This window comes from Parasteatoda tepidariorum, chromosome 7 (genome assembly GCF_043381705.1).
Source record: "Parasteatoda tepidariorum isolate YZ-2023 chromosome 7, CAS_Ptep_4.0, whole genome shotgun sequence".
NCBI lineage: Eukaryota > Metazoa > Arthropoda > Arachnida > Araneae > Theridiidae > Parasteatoda > Parasteatoda tepidariorum.
In genome coordinates this window covers 54898604-54921637 of record NC_092210.1, presented here as the reverse complement: position 1 = coordinate 54921637, position 23034 = coordinate 54898604, and the positions used below count along the sequence as shown (strand labels likewise).

General features: G+C 29.3%; 2 protein-coding genes across 2 annotated transcripts in view; both read right to left on the bottom strand.

The window, feature by feature from the left end:
- Positions 1-23034, bottom strand: part of LOC107443118 (astacin-like metalloprotease toxin 5) — a 464016-nt gene that overhangs the window by 21755 nt on the left and 419227 nt on the right. The window lies entirely within an intron of this gene.
- Positions 18703-23034, bottom strand: part of LOC107443125 (astacin-like metalloprotease toxin 5) — a 12078-nt gene continuing 7746 nt past the window's right edge. Inside the window, exons 5-6 of the mRNA XM_016056893.3 lie at positions 21754-21938; positions 18703-19003 (exon numbers count right to left, since the gene is read on the bottom strand). Coding sequence (XP_015912379.1) covers positions 18777-19003; positions 21754-21938 — 412 coding nt within the window. The 3' untranslated portion in view covers positions 18703-18776. The remainder of the gene's footprint in view (positions 19004-21753; positions 21939-23034) is intronic.

The following is a 23034-nucleotide window of genomic DNA, read 5'->3' as shown; positions in this document are numbered from 1 at the left end:
GCCATTGCCCGGTATATATTTGCCCGGTATACGCTACACTGATGTTTTTTTAAGGTCAAGTGCCATTGCCCGGTATATATTTGCCCGGTATACGCTACACTGATGTTTTTTTAAGGTCAAGTGCCATTGCCCGGTATAATTCTCACATTTCATACTTTGCCTAAAAACATCCAGCATTCTATACAATGCCGGCATTTCATACTTTGCCGGTAACATACATATACTAAGATCTAACTAACTTTAAAGTAAGAAAAAATTTAAAAACAAAAGCAAAACAGATAACAATAATAAAAACAAAGACGTAACGAAAAAATTCAACAAATAACATATTTTATACGAGTTCGAAAATGACAGCAAACGTCGCAAAAAATAAACATAAAAACAAATGCGAACGGTGACGGTAAACCTTTGAAATTTAGCCAATACGCCAAGGAAGAGAACAAAAAAATCCCCAATATTCTCAGTGTAATTACCCTCTTCCCCTATTTTTACTCTTCCGACGAAACTCTAAGTTTTTAACATTATGGAATCGTCCTTCCCCTAGTCGCTTGTCTATAATTGGGTATAATATAAAAAAACACAACTACTTCCACTTAGTAGGAATAACATTTACCATGACGCAATGCTAAATTCTATGCCACTATCCACATAAATCAATTATCAATCAAAAATCGAATATCAATTACTTTTCTTTATAATGCAATAAAATCTGGCCAGCAGCTATTTAAACGATCAAACACTTCGTTTGTTTATTTGTGGCTTGAAGTTAGGCTCGCAGAGAATGCCGTTCATGGGTTAAATTTAGTAGGAATAACACAACCAGTGACGTAGGCTATAGTATACCCAATTACCATGCAAACTCAAATTTATCAACTGAGTAAAAAACTAGATAAAGTATTGAGTTTTCACGTTCAATCATCATCTTGCCACGCGCTTGTCTTTTTATAAAAAACATTATCGTTCTTTTTCTTGCCATATTTTTTACAGATCTGTTATATTTAGTAAAAAAATTTGTTAAGTTTGTTTGTTATGCGAATTCGTGATTATTGATAAGTTAATTCACCTTCTGATCTATACTTACCACTTACTACACGAATTTACAATCAAAAAGGTAGTTACTATTATTAAATAAGTACTTCAATAAACAAATTTATTACTCTTTAAATTTATTCAATATCCTTTTTACACCAATAAAAGTCGAATATTTCACTCGAAAAATTGCGATAATAATAAATTTAAGTGCGTGTTGAATAAAATATAAAATAAGCTTTAGAAACGTATATCGACAAAAAATATACATTTTGAGTTTTTTTGGTTCAATTCAAAAATATACATCAGAGACTTAAACATTCATATATGAGCTTTGACATAAACTTAGTTTATTGTTATTAAACTGTTAATACGTTAGCTCAAATTTTTAGTAAAGCTGCAGATTTTTATAAAATTGCTCTTATACAGTCTACTCTCTTTAGTATGGCCCCAAACAGAGGCAATCCCACCATTTCAACGACCAATGCAAGCCTCATTTGCTATTTTATAGGTGCACCATTTCTTAATTATTAGAACGTCCTTACTGAACCACAGTTTATTTCGAAATGGCGACCTAGAAACGGCTTCAAAAAATTATTTAAAATATTTTTTCCTTTAATGTAAACACGATACTCAATAACAAAACTCAAGTAATACTTAACAAATGATAAACACGTCAAATACCCTTTCATTGAAGGAAAAATTTCAATATCCCCTAAATTTTTATTCTAAGTTCTAAGTGCTTGTAATTTTTGGTCATTCATAATCAGTGTTGTTCTTCTTCAAAGGATACAATAAATTTATCAGTCATACTTTTATAGTTGGAAAATCGTATTAATTCTTTTTGGGAATTATCAGTCCCGTTGTGTGGTTTATTTTTGAGTTAAAATATTTTCCCTTCGCTGTTGTTTTGCCTTCACGCCTGACCTTATTTAGTTATAATGGCAGTGCCAAACCACCATGTCATTTTTATAGTTTTTTTAGGGAGATTTCCGTATCGTGATCTGTGGCAGAATAATCGCCAAGTCTTGGAAACTTCCGGGCAGTGGCCTGCGAAACTAAAAAGAAACATCACAGAAAGGGACCAACTCGAAAGGTATCCATAATCCAACTCGAAAGGTAACTCGTAGCCACCCCCGGGCAAACATCTACAATTTTTTAAAAAAAAAAATTTGCAAGTTTAAAATCTATTTGGCACCTTGGCGATTGTAGTTGGCACGACAGATCACGATACGGAAATATCCCCGTTTTTTTTTCTTTATGAAGTAATTTTTAGGGGATACTTCTACATACATATTAATACAGAAAAAAGGTACGTTATTACCTATTTTTGTGTTACAAAATTGTTATAAATGTAAAGCATTCGTTTGGTAAAATTGGTCAAGTATTGTTTTTAGTTTATTGTATAATGACCCCTCATATTAAAACGTCCGTTTTCGTTCAGACCACGACTGTCTTAGTATCAAGCGATAACTCGACGTTTTTTAAAATTTTTTTTAAAACATAGTTCGGAAGAAGTTTTATTTTAATATTTTTTTACCAAATGTTGAATGATCCTTTTATTGAGATAATGTAACTATTTATTAAAATAAAATAATAAGAGAAAATTCTAATTAGAGAAAAATCTAACAAAAGAAAGAAGAAAGTTTTATTTCAGGAAATAATTAAGCAGTTTTAATATTTGCGACCACAAAATGGAAAACCCGTTTCGCATTTAATATTGTATCATTAATGCGAATAAATTTGCTTAATTTATATTTCTTCATTTCTTTTCTTCATTTAATTTTCTTAAATTTCAACATTAAAAAAAAAATCTTACAGCATAATATTTCATACGTCTCTAATGTTTAAAAATACATTCTCATTTTTCAGAGAGAAGAATAATATTATTTAAAGATATTTCATTGAATTTCTTATTCGCTCCCTGGACTTTAATATTCTTCTTTTCTAAAAATAAAAGTAAATGAGTTTAATAATATAAGCTTTTCTTTAATACATTTTTGTGCTTGGTGAAGCAGGAAAAATGTCTGAATTCATTCAAAAGGTACATTTTTTAAGAATTATTTTATGACTGAAAATGCAATAAGATCTTCTCATCAATAGAACTTCATTTCTTTTACGAAATAAACAAACTGTTTTCGTTTGGTATGGAGCCAAATGTTAAATCATTTCTTTCTGGACTGAAACTGAAGTAATTTAATGCGAAAAAGATTATTACTTTTTTTTTTAGTTATTACTAGAAGCTTTTCAAATTATTATTTTAAAATTATGGCTCATTTCTTCCAAATGCGCAGTAAATATGTTTTTATAGCTCTAGAAAGAAATTTTTTATGGCTGTTTTGATGTCCAGAGACATTTTGAGATGAAAAAAATAGCTTTGAAAGTATTTGATCTGTACAAGTTTTCTAATATTTAAACTAAAAAAAACATAGTTTGCAAAATATTTTTACTTTTAAGCATTTTAAAAAACTCCAATAAATATTTCATGTTCATGTATCGTTTTTGAGGAGCTAAAAGCAAATCAATGAATTATTAAGTACGGTCAAAAAATAATTATGCAGGTTCCGTTTTTTCGTTACCGTCGTTGAACATTCGACCCAATTTTCGGTTTACGACTATAAATGTTCATGAAATTTCACTATTGTGAATTATGTAACAAAATATAAAAATTATGGAATAATTATGTAACAATTTATAAAAATTGCAAATTATGTTTATCATATAAAACAGTTTGGCACAATAATTACTTGGATTAAGTACCTACGGAAAATAAAGAAATGCGTTTATAAAATGCTCTCAAAATACGGGATAAAAAGAAATACATATTTATTTTGTGCTTTATAAAATACACTTTAATATAATTTTTCATTTTTTACGGAAATGTCATTGCATAATTTTTTTTAATTCTTTAAAAACAGTTTCCTCTTATGATTAATGAAGTTCAGAAAGATGAAGTATTTGTTTCATATAAACTATTAGAAACTAAAAATAAAAATACTTGATTTATAATTTGCATAACTGCTATCGTTTTTAAAAATATTTTCCTTTCTTTATTAAATATAAATATTTATTTATACATTATATTTGTTATTTAATATTGTATAGTACATTTTCAAAAACAAAATAATAATAAAAAAACACATTATTTATATTAAATCATTAAGATTTTTATCGCTTTTTCATTTTAGTTGGCTATTGCAAAAAATAATTTTCGAAACTCAAACGCTGAATGAAAATTATCGCATTAACCAATCAAAACACGAAATAAAATAATTAAACGTCCACAAATGTTTTAAAGCTATACAGAGCTGCTTAAACAGAAAAGAGAAAAAACGATTCCAAATAAGAATTATGGTGGTGAAGTGTTTAAAAACTGTATTAGCTCAAAGTAAATTTAAAATATAATTAAGAGGTAAGTTACAAAATAAATGACTGATTACTAATGTTTGAATCTTAATTAAGGAAATGTAGTTATATTCTGATGATATTTCATGTTGATCACATATATGACACCACGACAGCATTCATGTCAAAGGCCTTCTGATTTTTTCACTAAATAGTCATAACAGAAAACGTGTGTTTAGAAAAATGGATGTAGTTCAAAATTAGCGTTTAAGAGAAGGGATACAATTTAATATGCGAGTTTGTCTAATGGATTTGGCTCAAAATGCATGTTTAAGCAGATAGAAATAACTGGGAGCTCGTGTTTCAAAAAACGAATACACACTGTGAAAAATAGCTATAAATTCTACATAAAAAAACTGTTTGAATACAATACAGTATTTTTTGTTTTAAATCTTTACTCGTACACTGCAAATTTTGTAAGCTATTTCTCAAAAATAATGTAGGTTTTAGAAAGTTTTCCTTATCCATGACGCATTTTGTGTCATATCTGGTTCTATTTTTGAGCTATGTTCAAAGTTCTATGTTTTGTCAAAGGTGCAATTTGAGTAATGCTTAGTTTCTATGTAACAATTATAAATTGTTTTGCATGTTATTGTGTTGTAAGTTATATGCTGTGTTAATATTTTAATCATGTCTTTTCCGCTCTATCCATTTTTTAAATGCACATTTCAAGCTACGCAATTTTTTTCAGCTTTGTCCATGCTAAAAGTTCATGGACGACGTGTAAGCCAGAGAAAAAATTTGGGATTTTAAATAAATTTTAAATAATTAAATAATATTTTCTATAATTAAATAATTAAATAATATTTTATATAATTAAATTTTAAATAATTAAATAATATTTCCATTTGGTTAAAGTAACTAAATAAAGAAATTTATGAAATTTTCAGAAACACCTCTAAAGTTGTTCACGGAAAAATGGGGTTGTTTTGTCATTAAATGGGTACTACTGATAATTAATATAGGGTTGCTTTTAATTGTCTGCCTCTTTCATTGAGCGACTTCAACTATCTTATTAATTATTTATTACAAATGTTAATTTTTGATTGTTTTGTATACTTAAGGAAGTTTTAAAGCAGTTTCTTGTACAACAAGACACACTTTTTTTGTTCATGTCTTCTGATTTACGAATGTATTACACAGGCCCTTAGCCACACAGGTTCGATGTTTCACACAGAAACACACTTCAACTAACTAATAATATAGTCACATAGACTCTTAATCACTAAGATTACCAGTTTCCCCTAGAAACAACTTCAACCGACTCACTCTTCATCCACATCGAGAAAGTTCCTTGCATTTCGTTAAGGAGAGCGACATCTGGCGTACTAACAGAGAGACTGTTGTCTCGTATGTTTCACACTTAATGGGTATCAGTAAAAGATAAATAGTGTTTTATAACTGATACTAATTAAAACGTTAAACTAGCGTTACCTAGGATAATAACGATGATAGTAAAAACAACATATTTCGAATATTATTTTAAATTTAAAATATTATTACATTAAAATTTTATTTTATGCATAGTTTTATATGTCATTAGTTATACTTTTGGAAACATTCAGTATATTTCATCTGATAGATCCGCACAGTCATAAAGCTTTTAATGTTCAAAATATTCATTAAAGCTTAATGGCTTGGAAATGATGATAAAATTTGAATGATAAATCACTCACAATAACAATATTTCTTGCTAGTTTCGTATATTCCTTCATCAATTCTATAAATATGCTATTCTGAGAGATTTTTTTAAAATTCAAAATAAAGTCTTCTCCATTAATTTTATTAAACCTTCTTTTTTTATTGATCATTATTTTTCAACAAAATCATTTTTATTTTGACCGAGACCATTCGTGTGCTAAATTTTGATTCAGATTTGGAGTGAATTGATTCGTTTTGGAAGACGCAGTAATGTGCTTTTTTAAATACGTATAAGACTAAGAATGTTTTTAATGCATTTTAATATCTATATTGAACAAAGTATATAAAATAATGATAAATCATAACATTCTTATGAAAGAACATTGTAAATTAATTTTTAATACTTCTTCCGGTGGAAAACAGTAATTAATAATTACTGAACAAACTATTCATTTTTATAATTTTTTTGTATTAAAAAATAAAAAGTTTAATTGAATTTTCAAATATTTTAATATAAAATGTTTAGACATTTTTCTTCCTGAAAACAATTTAAAAATGTCAGTTTATGCGTTTAACGTATAAACTGACATTTTTAAATAAATTGATTTTGAATAAATTGATTTTTTGTATTTAATGTCATATTTCTATTTTCATGTTCAATAACAATACTGTAAAAATTGTTGTTTAGTATCTCTTCGAATTCCATATTAAACAAACTAAAAATTAGTGTGTAAGAATACTATTATTCTAAATTAACACCAAATATACTTAAAATGGTGTAGTTAAATAAAATCACCAAAGCTGCAAAATGCTTACATTAAGCTCACGAGTACACTCACCATTCGCGAATTATTGTCACTTTCAAAAACTGATTTTGGCGCACTTTGTATATCAACAGCAGATTGTTTCCATTCAAGTACCAGATGGTGAGAATTTATTGTTATCCTGCCCGCTGCTTTTATGCGACAGAATTGTTCTCAGTTATAGTTTGTAAACTTACTATCACTATTTTATTTCCTTTACAATTTTTAAAAGATAGCATTTACTGCCGTTTTTTACATATTTCTTTAGAAAAGTTTCATTTGGGATAACTACAAGGCATAGAAAATGATGTCATTATAACTGGTGAATAAAATAACGTATGATTAAAAGGGTTTAAAAATTAAATTTTTTCATGTCCAGTTGACACATGCTGTTAATTACGTGTAATAAAAATACAAAAAACTATAACAAAAATACTTACTATACTATGAACAAACAAGGATTCATTTTGGGATAAAATTACTTATTTTATTTCAATCGTGTACGTTTTAATCTTAAGTATTTATATCAATATATTAATCTAAAGAAAAAAATTTAATTGAAAAATATGTCTGTTATATTTTTTATTATTATCCATGAAATACTCATTAGAAAGGTTTATAAATAAAATATTATTCGTAGTGATAATTATTTTAAAAACGGAAACCAGTTAAAAGTTACTGGAATTTTTAGATTTTAAAGATTTTCACGTCGTTAACTGGCACAAACTATTCTGACAATTTATTTTTATATTTCAGGAACAGATTAGTTAAGCACAAAAAAAATTTGTATCAAGCAAAAGTTTGTTTTGAAACAAAAGCATAAAATAAATGATTGATTAATGAATCTTTAATTTAAGAATAAAAATGTGACCATTAGTTTTCAAATACCTCAGAATTAATCTTAAAGAATAAATTATTCGATAAAATATGAAAGTAAGGCCTAAAATCTACCTGTTTCTATCCTTTGTAATATAAATTTTAAATTTAATAAATGAACAACCATAGACATCTAACAAGTAATTTCAGCAACAAAATTTTGTTGACTTAATTTGAAACACTGACGGGTAATTAGAACAGAAAGTTTTCTAACTCGTCGTCTGCGATTAATTATTAAAGCTAATATGCTTAAGAATAAATGGAGTGTGAAGCTTTCTCGTCAAAGCACCGATGATAAGATGTATGAATTTTGCTCATGCTTGTTATAAGAATTTCAATATTTAACAGAATTTAAGATTATAATATTTCCAGTAAAAAGAGTTGCCTTAATTTTTCATTAAATAAAGTAATTAAAGTTTTTTCCACTCTGTTTGTCCAAATTCGACGTTGGTTTTGAAATGCAATTTTTAATTATAATTCGATGAAATGATTTTGAAAGAAAATTAGTTTTTGTGAGGGAAAAATATGTTAGTTTTTTTTTACTCCAAGGAAAAGATAGATAACTTAATGAGCAAAAATTAAAAACTAGATTAATCTTACACTTCCTTTTTTCAATCGAAATAACGTATTGCTTTTAAAATGTAGATTGAAAATAGCTTTCCTTATGAAGAATTTACTCTTATTTGAAATGTATCATCAATTATTTTCAAGAATTTTTTGGAACACTTCATTAAGGGTGTTTGTGATACATTATTAAAAAAGAATTTAAGGGCACGTTTTGATTCTAAATTTGTTTCTAAAAAATCTAAAATTGTAATTTTGATTTTAATTTTACCATTTCGAAGAAAAAATGTCTTTATTTTAGCTTATTTTCTTTGTATGTTGCTATGAAATTTGAAACAATATAAATAATTCTGAAATTAAAATGACATATTTTCAACTTTTTTATTATTTTTTAAAGTACAAAACGAAATATAAATTTAAAAAGAATTTATATTTTTCCTACACAAAAATTGAAGTGAAATAATCTCGAATATGTTATATAATCGTCAATATATTAATCTAAAGAAAAAAAATTTAATTGAAAAATATGTCTGTTATATTTTTTATTATTATCTATGAAATACTCATTAGAAATATTTAGAAATAAAATATTATTCGTAGTGATAATTCTTTTAAAAACGGAAACCAGTTAAAAGCTATTGGAATTTTTAGATTTTAAAGATTTTCTTCTCTTTAAGTGTAACAATATTCTGATAATATTTTTTAATATTTCAGGAACAGATTAGTTAAACCCAAAAAAATAGCATCAAGCAAAAGTTTATTTAAAAAAAACATAAAATAAATTATTGATTGATTAATTTTCAATATAAGAATAAAGTATGAATATTAGTTTTCCTCAGAATTAATGTTAAAGAATAAATTATTCTGTAAAATATGAACATAAGTGCTAAAATCTACATGTTTCTTTCCTTTATAATATAAATTTTAAATTTAATAAATGAACCATAGACATCTAACAAGTAATTTAAACGACAAAATTTTGTTGACTTAATTTGAAACACTGACGGGTAATTAGAACAGAAAGTTTTCTAACTCGTTGTCTGCGATTAATTATTAAAGCTAATATGCTTAAGAATAAATGGAGTGTAAAGTTTTCTCGTCCAAAGCACCGATGATAAGATGAATGAATTTTGCTCATGCTTGTTATAAGAATTTCAATATTTAACAAAATTTAGGATTGTAATATTTCCAGTAAAAAGAAGTTGCTTTAATTCTTCATTAAATAAAGTAATTAAAGATTTTTCCACTATGTCTGTCCAAATTCGACGTTGGTTTTGAAATGCAATTTTTAATTATAATTCGATGAAACGATTTTGAAAGAAAATTAGTTTTGGCGATGGAAAAATATGTTTGATTTTTTTTACTCCAAGGAAAAGATAGATAACTTAATGAGCAAAAATTTAAAACTATATTAATCTTACACTTCCTTTTTTTCAATCGAAATTACGTATTGCTTTTAAAATATAGATTGAAAAATAGCTTTCCTTATGAAGAAATTACTCTTATTTGAAATGTATCATCAATTATTTTCAAGAGCTTTTTTGGAACACTTCATTAAGGGAGTTTTTACATTATTAAAAAAAATTTAAGTGCACGTTTTGTTTTACATTTTTGGACTATTGTGTTATACAATAAGTATACAAAATTTTTGCACGTTAAATCTCCATGTTCAATGTCCTCCATGTTCCCATAATAAATCAAAACCTCTGGGGGTACTGGATTAGAGATCGATCGTTCTCTGATTCAGGTCAAAATTACGATCTGTGGATGAATGAATGGGTCCGCCCTATAAACGAGTGCTACGTATGGTGTGGCGGAAGTCGAATTCTTGGCCATAGATGGCGCCACTGGACAACAAGAACAATCACACCCCCTCAGTCTAAACAGGCATACGTCAACAACAACAAAATTTTTATATAGTTTTTTATGAATAGTTGAATAGAAAATATTCTGTTCCTATCTTTATCTTTGTCTTGTTTTGAAGAAAATTTCCATACTTAAATATATTTTTAATATTGGTTGCAATAAGTTATAAAAAATTCAAAATTTTTCTAAAATTGCATAGTTTCGATTTGAATTTTTCCATTTCGAAGAAAAATGTCCTTATTTTAGTTTATTTTCTTTGTATGTTGCTATATAGTTTGAAACAATATAAATTCAAGAATTAAAATGACATATTTTCAGCTTTTTTATTATTTTTTTAAAGTACGAAACGAAATATAAATTTAAAAAGAATTTTAATTTTTCCTACTCAGAAATTGAAGTAAAGTAATCTCGAACATATGCATTCCAAATGTCATGCAGACGATAATGCGCATTCATGTAAAAATTCAAATGATTTGATAAATGTCATGTATTACAAATTTCATTCATTTAGTTCAGATAGATTGCCTTAAATTTGAAAACTAAACACACGCATGAAAGCACACACACTAACACGAGTATACGCATTTCAAATTTAATGCAGACGATAATTCATGTATAATTTCAAATCATTTGATAAATTTCATGTATACAAATTACAAATTTCATCCATTTAGGGTTGTGCTAAATTGCGTTAAATTTATGAAACAAGCAAAGAAAAAAATAAACAAAAACACACACGCATGCATGAAAAACATGATCAAAGAGAAAGGAGACTTTAGAGTTGCAGCCGTATATTTGGGATAAAACTAAAACCAATTCTTTGTTCTAGTTGAGAGATTACAATTTTCTCACCATCTAGAAAAAAATATTTACAATATTTTTTAAATATTTGAAAATTTTATTTTAGCAATTCAGCACAAAGTTTATATTGAAATTTTAGTATATAAGCTTTGTGCTGAATTGCTTTAAATTTATGAAACAAACGAACAAAAAAATAAACAAACACACACTCGTATTCATGAAAAACATGATCAAAGAGAAAGGAGCCTTTAGAGTTGCAGCGGTATATTTGGGATAAAACTGAAATCAATTCTTTGTTCTAGTTGAGAGATAACTACAATTTTTCACCACCTAGAAAAAAAATTACTTACAATATTCTTTCTGCATTTGTAATATTTGTATGTCCCTTTAATATTAAAATCAATTTTAATAAATAAAATATTAAGGTAAATCCCTTGTTTAGATATCTGTGAAAAATCGATGATATAAAGATGCTGTGCTGATGTTATTAAGAGCATATCTCAGGGTAATGTCCTTAAATATTCCAATCATTAGATTCAAATCTCTATACTCTCTCTAAGTCATTTCATGTTCTCATGAGCATTTAGATTCCATGATTTATTAAATTAATTAAAGCTTAGAATAGTTATTAGGATTGCACTCTATATGAGGGAGTAAATACTTACTTATCCAAATCAGTTTAAATATTTTAGGGATGAGTGAAGTTTCGATTAGTTCCATGACAAATAAAGGGCATTCACTTCATCTATATGAAGCTAACTCCATTTAGTATAACATCTCTAATGAAGCCAATTCTCAGCTCTGCTCAGCACTACTCTCGATGAGAAATGCTGTTTTAGCCCATGCAAGGGAATACGTTAGTTTCATTAAATATATACTATTCCATCAGAAATATTATAAATAAAATCAATAAGGTAAAATAATTTATGAAAGACTCTTTCAGTTAATAATGATGCGTTAATTTTGTTGGTAATAATTGATGCAGGATTACTTCGGTTCCATTAATCTTGCAATCGAAATTTCCATCACTTCCAAGATAGCTAGAATGCTCACATTTTAACCAAGACTCCTTGTCTCATGACAAAGGTTTAAACATGCTGGTTTTCATCATATTTTAACAGATACAAGCAGAGTTTGTCGTCATTGTATCACTAAATCGAATTTATGGTCAATCAAAATTACAATGTTTTCAACATTAGCTAGATCACTCATATTTTAACTGTAGGATAATATCATGAATTTCGATTACTTTCTCTTCGTTTAAAACAGAATTTATCGTCATACTGTCGCCTATTATGAAATATTGCGACCACATAAAGGATGCATATCTACTCCAACCGCGTTCATTTGTGCAAGTTTCAATCAATTTCTGACTTCTGCAAGTGGAATTTATCGTCATACCATCACATAAAAATTATCGCCAAAAACAATTTCAACCCGCTGAAGTGATCAAATCTTAACCTGAATTCTGTGTGTAAAGTTTCATTAGTTTCCCGATCACTACGAACATAATTTATCACTATATTATAGCTAAATAGAATGCATCGTCAAGCTAAAAGATAATGTCGAACTAGAGAATGTCTTACCTAATCATTTAATTTGGGCGCTAAATATAGAAATTATATAGTGGAAGGAAGAAGAATATAAAAAGTACAGTACCAGTCTTTTTGAAACAGCAACTTACAACTCTCTGCAAGTTAGAAGGAAAGGTGAAGTTTTAAGCAAACTGTTGGAGTCATCTAACTTAAACCGTCACTAAGGTTTAACCCTTCAACACTCAATTTTTATAAGTATTTTTTAGCATTTTAAACGACAGAGAGGTGTCTAGCTGTGTACGTAACTGTGTCTAATAACCTCGAATACTGGTTACAATCGACAAGTGTTAAATCTTTCGTAGAAAACAAGCATGGGGTATTGATTGTACAGCCAGAGATATTTTTTTAATCATCCTGGTAAATTATATACTTCAGCCAATCTGTTTTGACTCTAATTCCAGAGCACTTTTCCGAATCGAGATTATTGAGCGAGTAATTTGAGTTTATGGCATTTCGGTTAATCGCCTCTTTGCGTCTTCTTAAAAAAAGCATGACAAAATTCGTTCTATTATAATTAGAGTAACAATGTTTGTGATGAGAACATTTTAATTTGACAACTTTAAAACTCTGTTCATTGTTGTTGCAATGCTACAAATTTTGCCATGCTAACATTACACAATATTTCAAATTCTCATAACCTGCTATTTTATAATTTTAGAACCGTCGTAGAACAGTTGAAAGTTTGGGTTTACGACCACTAATGTTCCACTCCGAAGCCTTGCAATTTTGAACCCAATACAGAAGACAAGGGAACTCCTGGACAAAGTATTGGGCGAAATTCGGCTTCGAGGAGGAATTTCTGATGGAACTAAATTCGCGTTAAATGGAGAGGAAAACCATGAAATCTTTCAATGGTTAACGTGATCGCTGAGGAACTCTAACCCATGATCCGTCTACCACTGAGGATATTTTACGTCAGTAGGGGAGAGTGGGGTCAATTGTAACAGGGTACGATTGTAACAGAGCAAAAATTTCAAGTGTCGGGTTCTAGATTTGATTCCTAGGTGGCGCACAAGGTGTATTTAATAAGTCTACATGTACACACCTGCTGGCAACCATTTTTATGTACTTTTGAAAGAGTTACATCACAAAAGATATTTTCACGCTACGTAAGTACTTTTTTTGGTGTTAGAATATTATATTGTAACAAAGTAATTTTATTTAAACAAATAAAAATTATTAACCGAATATGTAAGTGAACACCTTAATTAACATTTCAATAAAAAAATTAGTTTTGTTAATTAACTAGCATTGTTTTTAACAAATGAAGCTGAAATGGCGTCATGAGGACGTTTGTAACAATAAGTAAAGGGGCGATTGTAACAGCTGAAAATAAATAATCTTATGTTTACAAACCATTACTTAACTCTTTAAGAACCACCAATAGTTTCCTATATTATTCATATTATGTTGCATGTGCATTATGTTATTTGTTCCCTTTCACAGCATAAATTAAAATTTTTAACCCCTTAAAGTTAAAAGTTTAACCCTTTAGGTCTCTGCTCATAATTATTTTTGCTATTTTTCCTCCTAAAATATCACTACTATTTTGATCAATAAAAAAATATATCACAACTATGATAATATGTATAATTGACTATGTTTTAGTTGAATTTATGAACTGTTACAATTGACCCAGTAAGTGGGGACAATTGTAACAACTGCACGACTGTCAAAAATTGTTAATAACTAATATAATAACATTTAAAATAAGGTATATATTTATTTTCTAGTAGAGGATAGTCTACTTTATTCGTCTGTCAATTAATACTAATAATATATTGGATTTTTGTTAGTTAAAAATAGTTAAGTAAAAAATGTTACAATTGACCCCACTCTCCCCTACTGTGGTCGATGCCAGACGGGTGCAGAATTCGTTTTGATTAGCCATCGCTGGGATTCACACCCGGCCACCATTACTACGAGGAAGATTGTGTTGCTGTTACATCTGAGAACACATGACAGCACTCACCACTAAAATTAATACACTTAACTTTGCTTAGAACATAGAAACAACTGATTAAGAATACTACACAACACCTACTACACATTACCTAATAGCAAGGCATTCAAATTTGCGCACACAGGCAAGCGTGTATTGTCTGTTATTTAGGGAGTCAGATGCCCAGCAATTGATCCAATCGCAGCAATTGATCTCACATTCATTTATGCAGATGCATTTACACGCCTCACAACATACCTTATGTTGTTTCGGCTGAATTAATAGCAAGACCAACTAAAAATTTGTATTTTAAGGAAAGAAAGTGTATTACAAGGAAAACTATCAATTTTGTAGAGTATTTCACGATGTAAAAACAGCTACTTAATAATTTAAAAAGCTCATAACATTGCTTAATAATTTAAAAAGCAATTATCATTGCGTACTACTGCAAAAATAACTCTATGAGACGCATTCAGGTGGAAAAATTGATCAAGGGAGACAAATATTGTGATAGATTGAGTGAGTGGTCACCATCTTGAATTTCGAGCTTCCAGTTCAAGGCTTGCGGGTGCCACCATCGAAATTTATTTTCAGTCCATCCGGATTAGTAAAATCACTCATTTGGCAGAATGTTACCCAAGATGCTTTTAACTGTCTCCTTTTGTGAAAAATGAACCGGAGTACTATTTTTTTTGGATACTATCAATTCGAAATATTTATTAAGATATTATCTACTGTTGTAATTTCATCTTTCTTATTCAAACTTCTAAGTCTTTCAACAACGAAAATTTTGAAAAGATGTTTTTTCCCCATTTGTACTTCAAAACCTATGTTTTTAAAGAAATGTATGTCTTTTATTATTATTTTTCTTTTTTTCATCTTGCAATTTTTTTTATCAGTAGAACTTTTTCCTAATTTTATTTTATATAACGGTTAAGCTTTCATATTACTATTTCGTGTGTGTAATGTTACATTTTACAAAAAATTTAGCATGAAATTTTTCCCACACATTTACTTATGAATAGTGAAAAATATATTTATATGGGACAAATAAATCAGTGACATGGGGAGAACTTATTATCACATTAAGTATTTTGTGCAGAAAATATTTGTACCCGTCACTAATTGTCATTCCAAGAATAGTGATGTAACAATTTTAGAATATATTTCAATGATTGTCAAAAATTGTTTATTAGCTAAGCAAAACTCAAAGACATTGCGTGAAAACAAAAATTAGATAATATAATTTTAACCATCACTCTTTATTTAAATAACTCGTATAAACTTGTAAAACCTTTCATAAATACCATATTATTTTTCAGCATGATCAAAAACCAAATATTCACAACGAAAACTTTAAGCTTTCTTTTTAAAAGAGAAAGGAAACCAAGACAGAATTATTAAGCATTTTAAAGAGTTAACTTTATCATATCAACATAAAACATTCCTTTTAATTTACGCTTCAGATAAATTGCACTGCTTAGCTTGCAAATATATATTTATTACATGCAATTTACTATACAATTATTTATAATCATTGCCATTAAATAAATAATTAATTCAAATAATATAATGCAATAATTTACAATATAATTATTTTAGACTTATTAAGCTAATTTTTTCCAATCTGCTAAAAACGAAAGAAGGAATGATCTGCAACTTCAATAATGATCACAGCGAGTTCTGTAATTCATTTTAAATAACAAATCCAGAGATGATCTTTATTTATAAACGTATTTTGACAGAGAAGTGTGATGGAATGATATAATTATCATTAATTAGGCCATTTATCTTGCAGAGTGGGGGAACTGTCACCGGGAGAACAGGTCTGGTTTGTGGTCAGAACACTTACATTTAAAGCATATTTAATGAGAAGGATATAATGGCGTGTTAGGACTTGATGGTAGCAAAATGCTTAATGATGCAAAGAATGGTGCGCCACAGATTTCATGATATTCAGACCTAAATCAATCACTCCATATTTAGACGGGCACTGTGTCACTTGTGTTAAGTTCCGCGTAAAGTAATGTAGCTCTAGTTCTTCAGATTTAACTTTAGTCCTAGTAAAAGCTAATAGAATAGTTTCTAATAACTATAATGTTAAAGCAATTAATTATTTGACATTAATTATTAATTATTGTAAAAGCAATTAATTATTTGACAATAAAATAACAGTTAATTCATTTTTACAAAGAGCAGGTGTATACATTTTCATTCTTCTCATTTTTCAATAAAAGTAACGGCTAAGAAGTATCTGTTTAAAATTTTATAAAGTTAATTTAGACAAATTCGCAATTTTTGCTTCATTGAAAATCAAATCTTTAATTTCTTTTTACACCATTATACGTTAAGGCTAAAGTAAAAAGCAGTAACGGGGGTGGGGAGGATGTGATTTTTATAAAACACAAGCATATTAGAAGGAATTCAGACTTACTTATTTTTGCTGACAAGGAGAGAAAGGGTCAAATATCACCAAAAAAAAAACATTCTTTCCTAACATTAGAGCAGCCTTTTTATGTATTATAAATTTTTGAATGAAGTATAATATGTTTGAAATATAGTAGTTAAGGCTTAAATTCTATTTTCGCTTACTGAAAAAGAATAAATGCTGTCAGCGAGAAGTTAGGATAGTCAGAATTAAATAGAAACATAAAATTGTAGTTTTTATATTAAATAAATAAAGCAAGAGAACTTAATATACACAATCAATTTATTTATAGGGCAGTAGCTAATTTTATTTCTTTTAACTAAATAGAAATTGTTCGCAACAGCTTTAAAAAAGCCTTTGTTAAAGATAAAATTATCTAGATTTCATAATCTTAAGAAAATTAATCCAATTAAATAAGTCAAATTAAGTGCAATAAAATTTTTTTTAAAAAACTGTAATTCAACAGAAGACGCAAGTTAGAGTTTACGGTTACCAATGTTCAACTGCATAGCCTTGTAATTTTGAACCCAATCCAGAAAACAGGAGAACTCCTGGATCAAGTATTGGGAGAAATTTGTCTTCGTGGAGGATCTTTTGATTGAACCAATCCGCATATGCGTCACATGGAGAGGAAAACCTCGAAGCCTCCCACGGCCAGCCTGACAACAAGGGGACTCTAACCCATGATTCGTCTACAAGTGAGAATATTTTTAGTCACTACTGTAGTTGGTGTGGCCCGGGTGCGGAATTCGTATCGATCAGCCATCTCTGGGATTTGAACCCGATCACTTCATTGAGGGGCAAGCACTCTATCCCCTGTGCCAACACAGCTCTTAACTTTATATTTTTATATAATTATCATAAAAGCTAACTAACTCTTAATTTTATGTAAAAAATAATTTGAGTAATTAAGATCAATTTTAAAGGACCAGAAAAAACGAATACATGCTTTACTTTGAGAGTCCGTTTGACTTTGAGATTCCACCAATAATAATCCCTTGTCGATGACTCCATATCGACCACAACTCTTTATATAATATAGGTTTCGTTTTCCTTTGATAAATTTTGACTCTCGACCAATCAGAATGCTGTAACTCAACGACCATCATCTGATTTCATCAGTTTATCAGTCTGATTGTAACGATCAATCAGAATGATTAACTAACTAAGTTAGATATAGGAACTTTAGCGTATATCAGTTCAGTATGTACTAGTAAAGTTTGTAGTGGTAATATTAAGAATCCGTTATCATTCTAGAGCTAGAATCGTACTGAAAACAATGTGATACAGGTTTATGAAATACTGATTCTGATAAAATATTGAATCTTATTTGATACTAGTTTGTTAACTCTTTCTTTAACAGCAAACATCGCTTGAAATTTTAGTCAGACACTTCATTGGCAAGTGAGATCTCAGACAGTCCAGATATCGAAGGCAAAAAGGAATCGTTATACTTTAGCTCTTTGTTTAAAGAGTTGTGGTTGATAAACGTTTAAAAGCAATTAGTTTTACGTTTCTAGTTGCTTATAATATTTTCTGAATTAATGTTTGCAGCTTGGCTACATGGCATCAGCTTGTTTGCAGCTTGGAGCTTGGCTACAAAGAAATTTTAACAAAGATTTCAGTATGATACTGAATTCGAAATGATATCGAAACCAGAGTCAAACTGTAAACGGTGTTTCATAAACCGGTATAATTTTCCCCCATCAAGAAATTCTGTCCAATACGTAATTTAATTATTAATTTCAGAAATAAGAAATGTGGTATTGTTTTATTTATATGTTTTTGTCTTTCTTTTACAAAAGGCATAACATGTCATACAATATTTAAACTTGGCACTTGTACATTTTGTTGATTTTTTCAATGTCAGATTTTGCCATCTTTGTTTTATAATTAGCATTTGTAAGAACCACGCCCTCTTGTAAGGGCACAATAGTATCGTTGCCATTTTTGGACCATGCCGTGCTTTCATAAATCATGATGGAGTCGTAATCAAATTGAGTGTACAAAACTTCCATTCGTTTTAATACTTTTTGAAAGTTATGTTGCTCATCTGAAAAAAAGAAGATATTATTAAACAAAAAAAAATTAATTTTCTACTGAATTTAGGGTATTAAAAATTTACTTCCTTACCAGATAAAATAGTGAGAACAGGGTACAATGATGTTTACAAAAGAAATCGATTTGTTAAAAATGAAGGTGAGTAGTTCAGTGCGTTCGAAAATCTTTCATCCGTGAAGCTCACAGCGAAAGCAGATAATTTTATTAATATTACTTCTATTTGTGTTAAACATTACAGCAGTTGGGTGGAATATACATGTGGCGTAATTATAAATTAATTTTCCTATAATTTTTTTTGAATAATGTTACCCTTTAATTCAGAGGAAAATTGGGGCTACTTAGCCCACCTTTCAATAACTCTCACAGAGTATCAAAATGCGATAGACTCAAGTACTGAATAAAATTCTGACCTTTTTGCCTGGGTGGAATATACATGTGGAGTAATTATAAGTTAATTTTCCTACATTTTTTTTGAATAATGTTACCCTTTGTTTCATAAGAAAATTGAGGCTACTTAGTCTACCTTTCAATAACTATCACAGAGTATCAAAATGCGATAGACTCAAGTACTGAATAAAATTTTGACTTTTCTGCCTGGGTGGAATATACATGTGGCGTAATTATAAGTTAATTTTCCCATATTATTTTTTGAATAATGTTACCCTTTGATTCATAAGAAAATTGGGACTACTTAGTCTACCTTTCAATAACTCTCACAGAGTATCAAAATGCGATAGACACAAGTACTGAATAAAATTCTGACCTTTCTGCCTGGGTGGAATATACATGTGGCGTAATTATAAATTAATTTTCCTATATTTTTTTGGATAATGTTACCCTTTGATTCATAAGAAAATTGGGGCTACTTAGCCCACCTTTTAATAACTCTCACAGAGTATCAAAATGCGATAGACTCAAGTACTGAATAAAATTCTGACCCTTCTGCTCATGTTCAATTAGTTCGTTCAGATGAAAAATGTAAGATTAAAAAGGAATAAAATATTAAATTTGATAAAAATTTCGTACTTATGAAATTTCTTGGGAAAAAGAACTTTTAAAGAATTACTTGGCAAAATTTTCAACATTTGTGTCGATGATTGATTGAATGATTATTTCATGTTCCTTATTTCATTTCATTTATTCATTATTTCATTTTCATTCACCAGCGTTTATCTAACCATCATTATTTCCAAAATTTTATCTCCAAGGAAATGACATGGCAAATTCTTTTTTGAAGTTCACGTCTTGTGACTTTTTTTAAACAGCGTAGAGGACAGTTGGCTAAATCGTACCACCTTCGATTTCAAAAGAGGTTTTGAGTAAAGAACGTTCTATCGGAAAAATCAGAAAGGTTTTATTCACATGGATATCTATGTCGAAGAGCCAAGTCACTTTGCACTTGCTCCCCTTAATTGCTCCTCGTATGCAGTCTATATCATACTACTCAAGTTCAACGTTTCAACTTTATCTACTAAACAGGTCTTTTTTTTAAACCTTTTAAGCTGTACAGCCCGTTAACTGTCTAAAAGAGACTGAGAATTATTTTTAGAATAACTTTCACAAAATACCCAAATTTCTAATTTAGTTAATGAGACTTATAATAAAACTACAGTATTCATAACTCAATTTAAAAGGATTTCACTATTTTGGTGCATCAATATTTTATCAAACTTACTATTTGGTAAAATTTTCAAACTATACGGGAATCAATTGGTGAGACGAGACTAATTCAATAAATTCAATGAGATTTATTATCTTTACGATGAAATTCAATCATTTTTTGTTCCCAGATGAGAGAAAGTGATGTGAAACATCTAAGGGATGAACCTTCTGGTAAGTCAAGTAATGATCTAGTAATTATTGGTTGGTAATTTGATTTGATAGACTGATTTGTCCCAGCACCATGAAACTAATTTCCCCATTTCTGAAAAGGAACCGTTGTTGTTGTTGTAGTTCATTTACGTCGCACTAGAGCTGCACAATGGGCTATTGACGACAGTCTGGGAAACATCCCTAAGGATGATCCGAAGACATGTCATCACAATTTTGATCCTCTGCAGAAGGGATGGCATCCCCGCTTCGGTAGCCCGACGACCTGCACGCGAAAGGTTGGTTATAGACTGCAAAAAGATGTAGTTTTAAGAGGATGTAGTCATAACGCGTGAGATACTTTTCATAGCAAATTATCTTTCACCTCCATAACTAATTTAAAATTTAAAGTACAGAAAAAAGTGAGTTCAGACAAACTTGGAGTAAACCATGACGTTTCACATACTGAAGAAAATTTTAAAATATCAAAATGAAAACAACTTACGAGAAGATAACCTAAGATTACGCAATGGGAAAGTTCTCCTCCAATAATTTATTTGCCTTTTGATATTTAGAAATTATTTTTTCAGAAATTGAAAATTCCTGGCTTACTCTAGGTTTGCCTGATCTCACATTTTCTTTCGTTTAAATTTTTAACTAGCAATGCAAATGAAAGACAATTTGAAAAGAAAGGTTTCTCCTGTAATATGATGTCCTCTTAGGAAGCAGTTCTTGTAAGAGTCAGGCTTTGTAGCAAGTAACATCATGTTCCATTAACAGTTTAGAGGCTTATAATACTGTTACTATGCGTGTAACAGTTAAAAAATGTAACATCTCATTTCTTATTATGGTATTAAACAATTTTATAGGTCTACTCTAAGTAATTGTAATTTGGTATGTACTCTAAGTTAATTGTAATTTGAAGAGTCTTACGATCTTTTACATTCTCCAAGTGGATCTTAACATAATCATCTCTGTCAGACCTGTTATGTTCGTGATAGAATCCAACTGCATGCATCAATTCATGCATTATTGTCCCTACACGATGGCATCCTTTTCCAAGAGATACGGGTTGTGGTTGTTGTTCGCGATACTGTTTTCCAACATAAGAGGTACATCTAAATAAAAAAAATTACAGGTTCAGAACCACATCTATTTAATGAATTGAAGGCTCAAGTTTCTTCTATCTCTGTTCATCAACGAGTTTGATAGCTTCTGCTTCATCGTTATTTATTAATTAAGAAGCAATATTTTTCGAGAAAGCAAAGAAAATTTTATTAAGGAAATGTATAAGTATCATAAATGCATCTAAAAATATTTCGTTGTTGTTGTTGTGGTTGGTTCTAATGCCACTGGCCAATACCAGCAAGCCTGAATGGTGAAACCAAGCAAATTTTAGTCAGAGAGTGCGTTTCATGTTCTTCAGTGGCTAATCTATGGCCAAGAGTACAACTTCAGACACACACACGTCGCAGACTGTTTATAGGACAGACCCGTACATACATCCATTCATTCATCTACAGATAGCAATTTTGACCTGAACCAGGGAACTATCAATCTCCAATGCAGTAATCCCAGAGGTATGATTTGTTAAGGAAACTTGGAATACTTTGTGACCAGGCAGATTTAATGTGCACCAGTCACCATTTACTACACGGGGAATCTGTGACCAGCGGGGATCGAACTAACGATCTCTTAGACATGGGTCGAATGCCTTACCAACCTCAGTATGTTAATCGTAATGAAATGATCAATAATCAGAATTGAAAAACAAGCAATTATTTTTGAAGAAAACCCCCCTCTGGAATACAGATTTTGTATTCTTATGTTTATTAGTTTAATTTGGAAAATCTCAATGGCAAAACAGAAACAAATTCACGCTGTTTCGTATTCGATTATAAACAATTTATTGACGATATCGAAAGTAAGCCAATACTATAAGCAAAAACAGTTTACGAATGGTGTGAATGCGCTAGATCTTGGTGCATTCATCTTACATTATTACATTGAGTTAAGAATTAAAGACACGCTTTAAAATATATACGAAAGCTTGATTTTGTGTTCACTTAATATAAAGTGTTTTTCCCCGCAATATTCTTGGTTCTTTAACGTCAAATTATGACACTTTTTTAAGAGGAAGCAAACTTTTTAAACTTTGTACGCATTGTTTGGTTTGTTAGGTGTATGTATATATATATATATATATATATATAT